The sequence below is a fragment of the Rhinolophus sinicus genome, linkage group LG03, assembly GCF_036562045.2.
Source record: "Rhinolophus sinicus isolate RSC01 linkage group LG03, ASM3656204v1, whole genome shotgun sequence".
In the NCBI taxonomy this organism is placed as follows: domain Eukaryota; kingdom Metazoa; phylum Chordata; class Mammalia; order Chiroptera; family Rhinolophidae; genus Rhinolophus; species Rhinolophus sinicus.
In genome coordinates this window covers 73,103,338-73,112,136 of record NC_133753.1, presented here as the reverse complement: position 1 = coordinate 73,112,136, position 8,799 = coordinate 73,103,338, and the positions used below count along the sequence as shown (strand labels likewise).

Genomic DNA, 8,799 nt, shown 5'->3' with positions numbered 1-8,799 from the left:
GGCTCATTAGTCTATGTCTCCGTGGCCCCATCAATACCGCACTATATTCATTACTTTGGCTTTATTTGCTAAAGCAAGACCTCCCATCTTATTCTCATTCCTTAAGAGTGTCTTGGCTATTGTTGGCCATTTGTTTTTCCACATATATTTAGAATCAATTAAGTTCTATAAAGTACCTCTTGAGCGGCGGCTGGATGGCTCAGTTAGTTAGAACGTGGGCTCTGAACAAGGTTGCCAGTTCAATTCTCAAATGGGCCAGGGAGCTGTGCCCTCCACAACTAGATTGAAGACAATGAGCTGCCACTGAGCTGCTGGAGGGGTGGCAGGATGGCTCAGTTGGTTAGAGCGGAAGCTCTCAACAACAAGGTTGCCCGTTCAATTCCTGCTGACTGGACTTGAAGCTGAGCTGTGCCCCCACAACTAGATTGAAGGACAACTACTTGGAGCTGATGGGCCCTGGAGAAACACCCTGTTCCCCAACATTCCCCAATAAAATTTATTTTTTAAAAAAACCTCTTGGGTGCAACGAATCTATAGATCACTTTTTGGAGAATTGACATTTTTAAAAAATGTTTTGTTGTCTAATCTAAGAACATGCAATATCCCTGTGTTTAGGTCTTCCTAAGTGTCTCTTAATACAACTTTATAATTTTCACCAAAGAGCTCTTGCACATCTGCTTTTAGCTTTATGTTTAGCTATTTGATAATGTTCATGACATTTAAATATTAACTTTTTCAAAATTTCATTTTCTAACATAATTTCTATATATAGAGAAATAAGATTAATCTTAAATTGATTTTGTGTCGAGCAAATTTGTTAAACTATCTTAATAATTATAATTATTTATCTGTGATTTCTTTGCCATTCTTTATATACACTAACATATTCTCAAATAAAGACAGTTTGTCTCCCTTCCTGTCCTTACACTTTTCACTTCTATTTCCTGGCTAACTGCACTCAATAAAATCTACAGCATATACTGTTGAAGAGAAATGATGTTTATGACTATGCAGTTGTCCTTGTATTGTTTTGCTCTGAAACAAAAACTATTCAGCATTTCACCATTAAGTGTAATGATTGCTGTGGCGTTTTGTGGATCTATTTTATGAGATTAAGGACATTCTTTTACATTCTCAGATTGCTAAGAATTTTTTTAATAAATTAGGGTGAATTTCAGCAAACGATTTTATTTTGTTTTGCTTCAGTAATCATATGGTGTTTCTTCTTTCATCAATGTAATATGTTACAGCAATTTAGTGTCACATGAAAAGCCAGCCATACTTAGGATGAACCCAAATTAGTCATGATATAATGTCTTCTTATTGATTTATTTGGTTCACATCAGTATTTAAGTGATACTGGCCTGTAATATTCCTTTCCATATTGTCTTCATTGGATTTCGCATTGAGGTTTTGCTAGTCTCATAAAGAAGATGGGTAGCATCTACTTTCCTAAGGAATTGTGTAGCACTCTTTGAATATTTTGTAGAGATTTCCTATGAAGCATTGTGAGCCTGGGGTTGTACTTGATGGAATATTTCTGATACTGAATCAATTTATTTAATCTTTGTAGGAAAATTCAAACTTCTTGAGTATGTGTCATTCAGTTATATTTTCTAGGGATTTGTCAATTTCATGTTGATTTTCAAACTTATTGGCTTTCCAATGACTTGTAAAATGGCATAGCTCTGAATTATACCTGTAAATATATATACATATATCTCCCAGATACAAACCCTGAGTTGTTCCAAATGTCTTCTCCCACACTCTGGGTTTACTTTTCACTGTCTTAACAGTGTCTTTGATAATCAGAATTTCTGAATTTTTATACATACTGATTTATCTATTTTTCCTTTATAGTTATTGATGGTGAGTGCTTTTGATGTCTTGCTGAAAATGTTTTTCTTACCTTTAGTTCATAAAGAAATTTTCCTGTCTTATAAAAGTTTTCTTTCTTTAACCTTTAAATTAGTTAACTTAAGGTAGAGTTAAATAATCAAGATCCATTTTTTCCCCTATATGCCCAACAAAATTTCCAATACATTATTTTCATCATATAAATCACTTTGAACTCATTTTTCATTTCCATTATAATTTTGACTTTGACTCATGATTTATTTAACAGTTTATTTCTTCAATTTTAAAAGTATAGGGATTTTCCTGCTCAGATTCTAGTTAGAAGTTTCTAGTTTAAATTCATTGTGGTCTACTACAAATGATGTATAATTTTAATCCTCTAAACATTTTTAAGACCTAACCAAGGCATAATCTATAGTCACTTTTTGGAAAAATGCTCCATGTGCTTATAAAATATATAATCTACATTTGTTGAGCAAAGCAAACTATGTATGTGATTCTTTTCATTAGCTGTTCATAACTTCTATATCACTACTAATCAATTGATAAGATGTGATTTAGAATCTTCCCAAATGACTGTGAAGTTGTTTCTTCCTGCATAGCATTCACTCATTGCTGCTATTGAGAATTCAGCCTTTGATCACAGTTCATTTGAAAGGAATCTTTCTTTCTCTAGCAATCTCCCTTTCCTAACATTTCTGCCATTTCTTTATGACATTGGTTTCTAGGTATGCATTTCCTTTTATCATTCTACATGAATTTTATTTATCTTTTTTAACCTCTGATTGGATGTTTTTCACCGGTTTTGAAAAAACTCTCAGCTATGATCTCATTATCTCTTTTCCTATTTTCTATCTTTTCTTCCAGAACTCCAACTGAACATATGTTCAAAATTATAATTCTACTATTTTCTAAATTTTTATTTTTATACCCCTCTGGGCTCCATTCTTGACACAATTTTCTGAACTACTCTGGGTTGGAAATTCTCTTTTCATCCCTGTCTAATCTGTAATTAACTCTAACCATTGTGACTTTAATTAATTAACTCTATCCACTGTGACTTTAATTGTGGTTATTACATTGGTCACTTTTACAAGTTGTATTTAGTTCCTTTTCAAATGGCATGTCACTTTTTCTAAGTTTCATGTGCCCTGCATCTCCTTTAAAGCTCGTTTTTATTTCAGCATAATGGTTTTGTAATCTGTATTAAACTATTTTATTATCACAATAAAGTTTTTTTCCTCTGTTCTTATTGATTATTATTTCTTAGTCATGGTGTCTTCTTTCTTTCTTTGCTTGTTGATCGTGTTTGTATTTGACTCTACATTTGTCGTTATTACACTTGCAAAATAATTTGCAGGTGTGATTCAAATTTGGAATTAAGTGAATTTCCTCTAGATTTGCGTTTGATTCTGCAAGCTACTTTGGGACACATCCATAACTACATTAGTGCAAATTCAAGGTTCGGCATTCCATGAACAGTCCAAGTAATTCTCACCTTCATGTATTACTCGCAAGGACTAGCCCCTTAGTCTTGTTACTTTCAGGCTGTACACTTTTCAGCTCCCAGCTTCCTGTGGGGAAGGGCTCTGACTGGATCTACTTGGGTGGGTCTTGGTCTTTGATTTCTATTCCCCTCACCTTATATGGTCTTCAAGACAGAGGCTCAGATTTTGTGGGTTCAACAAATTCCCTCAGAAAAATAGTAGATATTAATACCAACAGAACTCCCATTATTCCTTCATTTTCGCCTCATAATCACTCCTGCATTGGCATTTCTTCAAAGCTACGAAGGCTTTGAAAGTTTTTAGATGTTTTAAACAGCTTTATTTTGGTTGTTTTTAGTGGGAAGATTGGCATGAAATCCTAGGTCACTGTTAGTAAAATCATTCCCCATATCTCTGTTCAGATCACTGGGTGCATAGAATTTACTCCCCTTTTCACATGTGCAGGCTGTTCTTTATCTTTCTGGTTTTAAATTAGACTAACTGTTTTTAAAACAAAATTAAATACTGAAAAGCATTTAAGTAACAATAAATAAAAATCACCCCAAATGCTAAGACACTAATAAAGCTGTAATACTATTTTCTTTTTCCTCCTTTTTCTGCATATTACTTTTAAGGAGAAAACAAATTTTTCATGAGATTACAATTTTAGACTGTATTTTAGAGAAGGGATTAAACTTTTTACAGTTCTGCAAATAAGTGAAAGTCTGTGTATATTTATATATGAGAGGAGACTTCACTTTAAGAAGAATTTCAAGTGGGGCTATTACAATCCTAAATAAATTGAAAATTACATTAGTTTCAATTCTGATATTTTAGCAAAAATTATACTGAATCATAATGTTTTTCTGAGCTAAAAGAAGCTTCTCAGTAGTGTTAAGTGTTCCTCAGAAACCACGGTGTTATTCTGCAGTACTGAGTCAGGCCTTACACTCAACATTGAATGTGTGGTTTCAGTTCTTTGGATTTATGTATTAAGGGTAGCACAGCAAAGATGTATCTGCTTCTTATAAGCTCCTGCCCCTGGGCAGAGAATGGAGATTTTTCTGATTGGTCTCTTTTCTCCTGGATGAAATAGGGTCTTAGATATTTTCCAGGCAGGCTCTGACATCTCTCACAAAATCATGATACTGGGCCGTTTTTCGCGTGCAGGGAACCTCTGGAACACAAAGTCTTCCACCTTGAGTAGGAAGCAGGCAAACAGACGTCTGCAATTGCAACTGTGTCATGAGCTTCACTGAGCATTTCTCTGCGTTCACGTGGCCTGAGAAAGTTACAATCAATTGCAGAGCCTTTTTCTTTCATTTTCCTTCCCTGCTAGTCCCCTCCAACCACTCAGGAGACAGAGAGCTATTCAATCTGCCTTGATGACTTCTTGAAAGACATGGGAGCAGACAGGGTCTCAGCAGAGTGACCAAGGGCCAAAAGGTGAAGGCAGGCAGGCTTCAATCCTCAAGGGATAGGAAAGAAAAGAAGTAGGCAGCTGGCATCTTTCATGCCTTGTTGGGATATTATTGAATTGCAAGGGTTTAGGGTTCTGGGGTAATGCAGTGCCCAAAGCCCCTCTCCTTGTGTCCTGCTTCCCATTTCTGATGCCAGTACTGACTCAGCAGATTGGGAGATCCGGTGTTGGCTTCGATTACTCTACCTTCCCCCAGGTCACTGGCAGTTGGTGGGCAAACCTCCTGGGCAGCGTGGGTGACGAAACCTGGTGGGTGACACCAGCAGGAGAATGGGACTGTGAACCCTCAAGCCCCACCCCATCCTTCCTTCCTCTCTGGGGACTAAAAGTCTGGCATGAGGGAGCACCAACAGCCACTAGCTGGGCAGCCTTCCCGGGAAGATGCAGCTGCTCCTACTGCTGCTGGCCTTTCTCCTACCCTCCAGGGCTGGGGCAGGTGAGTGGCCCAACCCCATCCCATATACTCTAGAGTCTGACGGCCCAGGCACTCCCTAACTCTTTGTCATTGGGCACATTATTTGAATTCACAGTACCTCATCTACAAAACAGGAATAATAGCAAAGCCTACCTCATAGAGTTGCTAAGACAGTTAAGTTAGTTAGTGTCCATGAAATTTGGAATTGTACCTGGCACGTACATAATAAAAGGTCTATAATTGTGCTCTGTGAATTCATTCTGTAGCTCATGTGTCAGAGCCTAGGAGACAAGGATACAGCAGTAACAGTCCCACCAGCTCATGTCTAGAAACTTAAAAACCGCTCCCATGCTGGCCATGAGCTGTACTCAGAGGGAGCAGGGAAGCTCCCTGAGGAAGACAAAGTACCGGGGAACTTCAGGGAGAAACCGCTCCAGAGGTTCCAGATCTGGACAGCAGAGATCTCTCCACAATGTGAGGTTAAGCTGGCCTTGCCTACAGCAAGGGGTGCTCTCATTTTGAGAGGTGGGAGTGAGCTGAGGTCCCAGTGGGGAGCCAGCAGTGTTTCCTTGAAAACCCTGGAGCCCTCTCCCATAATGTGGTACCCTACAGACCCCAATTCTCAGGGCAAATACTCCTTCCCCTGCATCACCTCTCCAGCCTCCCCATCTGCTAGCCTCTCTGGAGCCACCAACTGTGAGGTCAGCAAGCACAGAGATAAGTGCTGAATTCTTCCTTCCAGGGGAGATCATTGGAGGCCGAGAGGCCAGGCCCCACTCCCACCCCTACATGGCTTATCTTCTGACTGAAACACCAACGGGTCTGAGCACGTGTGGGGGCTTCCTGGTGCGAGAAGACTTTGTGATGACAGCAGCTCACTGCTTGGGCAGGTGAGGAACTAAGGAGCTTCTGGGCTACCAATAAGGCAGGCCCAGGAAAGTTAATGAGAACATCTGTCTGAAAGCAGGTGTCTAGCAATGAAGGGTTGAAGAGACTGGGTAGGAACTGGGGGGCAGGGAACAGGACAGAGTAAATGAGGACCGAAGGAGGAGATGGAAGTCGTGCATTGGGGATTGAAATATGAATTCAAGCTAATTCTCAATTTATTCTATAGGAGGCAAAACTTAAGGTCACTGTGTCCCCAACCATCCCCAGCTCAGGGTTTTGGAGAAGCAGACAGCAGAGAGAGCTCATTTCCCTCCACTTTAGTCTTGCTGTCCTAGGCTGTCCACCTATACTGCAGACCTTAGCTCCTGTGGCTCATACCTACCTCTAGGCCACCATTCCTTTGCAGCCCTATGCGTGTCATCCTGGGGGCTCACAACATCAGGAGACGGGAAAGGACCCAGCAGAGAATATCTGTGCTCAGAGCCATCACCCATCCTGGTTATAATCAGCAAAACAACCTGAATGACATCATGTTACTGCAGGTACCACATGCCTGACCCTCTGGTCTCCAGCTGAGCTGGCTCCCCACCTGTCCTGTGACCATGGAGGAGGAAGGAGGGGCAGAGTCCCAGAGGGTGGTGGGGTGCGTGCAGTGAGTGCTGCACAGACACTCCCTGATTACTTGCTCTCTTCGTGCCAGCTGGAAAATAGAGCCAGGCTGAATCGATTCGTGAGGCCAGTGGATCTCCCTCAGAGTATGGCCAGGCTGTGTGCTGGGACCGTGTGCACTGTGGCTGGCTGGGGCCTGGTCAGCCTAAACAGGAGAACAGACACACTCCGGGACGTGCAGCTGCGAGTGCAGAAAGATCAGGAGTGCAGCAATCGCTTTGATGTCTACAACGGCCGAAGGCAGATTTGTGTAGGGGACCAAAGGCAGAGCAGCACCACCTTCCGGGTAAGGTCACGGGCATTGCCAATGGGCCTGAGATGGGGGGCCTGGGCAAAACTGGGCAATGGAAACAGACTACAACCCATGGCCTCAGTCTGGAAGCCAGATCAGAGCATGGTGGGGGTCTTTTTCCATCAACGTGGTCTCTGTGGAATGTGAGGAACACAAGACACACGAGATACATATATATGCAGAGTTTACCCTTGGGAGGTTAAAGTACCTTCACTTCGGTTGAGCTAGAAACAGTAACCATAGCCAGGGTTCAAGCCCAACCAATTAGAGATACAGAAGCTTGACTTCTGCAACCCCAACACCCTCCCATCTCACACACACCCAGCAACTGAAGGAGCCCACCCACCCTGCCTCTCTGAGCTTCAGGCCTTAGGGCAGCAGCACTGGGGAGGCCTGGAGCAAGTGTCCTTCCTCTCATCACCCACAGGGGGACACCGGAGGCCCTCTGGTGTGTAACAATGTGGCCCAGGGTATTGTCTCCTATGGAAGTGGCACCGGGACGCCTCCAGCAGTCTTCACCAGGGTTGCACGCTTCCTTCCCTGGATAAATAAAACAATGAAGCGCTTCCAGTACGGGGAATCAAACTGAGACGCCCCTCCTGTGACTGACTCTTCTCTGGGATTGAGGCCAGCTCCAGTGCGGCTCCCAGAGCCATAATAAATGTCCATGTTTAGAGTGTATGTAACCTATTTCTCATGTGTTCTTTAAACATCATTCATTACATAATGAATGTATCCAGGACTGAGTCTGAGCTACTACAGGGAAATGGGGTCTTTCCCCCAGACAAATGAACTTCCCCACACACCACCCTGGGGATAGGATGAGCTACTTCCCTCCTCCAAGACATCCATTCCCCATCTCCCTTCTACCATGTCCTCAGGGTGTGATGGAAGGGCAGATGTCTCCCAAGGGCAAGGCTCTCTGCTCTCCTACAAGACTCTACCAGAGACTCCCCTACAGATATAGAAGTACACTTTAAAACGCTGTGCCACTGGTATGTGTAGGACAGGCAGACCAAAGGAACCCAATTGAAATTCCATACAAGGTTCAATTTAATATATGGCACAGGTGGTGTCTCAAATCACTGGAAAACAATAAACGTTCCATATGTGGTATTAAAATACCTAGGTAGATTTGGGTGGGCGAGGGAAGGTAAAATTGGATCCAGTCCTCACACCCTAATCCAAAATATGTAACTCTCAAATACGCCAGAGATGTAAATGCAAAAAATGAAACCATGCAAGTCCTAGAAGAAAGAAAAAGATCTGCTTGCTTAAAAATAGCTAATGAACACCCATGTTCACAACAGAACTATTCGTAGTGGCCAAGAGATGGAAGCAACCCAAGTCTCCATCGATAGCCAGAGTCCTTCCCCCAAACTCTCATGCCTCCCAACGCCCACTGTAGTATAGACCAGTGTCCTCATTTTCAATCTGACAATGGTCTGCTTCCTGTTTTGATACTCTAAAGTTACATAAACTCCACCCACAACATTGACTAAATTCACAAGACTTTTACCCCAAAGACTCACCCATGACTATCTACACAAATATCACATTTGAAAAACAAAATTGCTGAAGTCACGTAACTTAAACTCACACTTGAAACACCTTCCTAAGGTAACTGTACAGAATCAGCTGGGAGGTTCCACCTCTATCAAAATATTATTTATTCCTTGCAATGTGACACTGACCATCTGAACTTTTGCAG

The 8,799-nt window shown here is 41.7% G+C and overlaps 1 protein-coding gene across 1 annotated transcript; it reads left to right on the top strand.

Annotated features, from left to right (window-relative positions):
* Window positions 1–5,129: 5,129 nt before the first annotated feature.
* On the top strand, window positions 5,130–7,774 carry LOC109436089 (cathepsin G). The gene is made up of 5 exons (XM_019714370.2): window positions 5,130–5,260; window positions 5,982–6,129; window positions 6,534–6,669; window positions 6,828–7,082; window positions 7,516–7,774. Exons 1-5 carry the CDS (start codon window positions 5,206–5,208, stop codon window positions 7,675–7,677), a joined length of 756 nt encoding a protein of 251 aa, XP_019569929.2. The 5' UTR covers window positions 5,130–5,205; the 3' UTR covers window positions 7,678–7,774.
* Window positions 7,775–8,799: the final 1,025 nt, after the last annotated feature.

Excerpts from the sequence above, each read along its gene's own strand:
- LOC109436089 (XM_019714370.2), top strand. The coding sequence starts at position 5,206 with ATGCAGCTGCTCCTACTGCTGCTGGCCTTTCTCCTACCCTCCAGGGCT. Across the intron at positions 5,261-5,981 it reads ACCCTCCAGGGCTGGGGCAG|GGGAGATCATTGGAGGCCGA; the intron begins GTGAGTGGCCCA and ends TCTTCCTTCCAG. Across the intron at positions 6,130-6,533 it reads GCAGCTCACTGCTTGGGCAG|CCCTATGCGTGTCATCCTGG; the intron begins GTGAGGAACTAA and ends ATTCCTTTGCAG.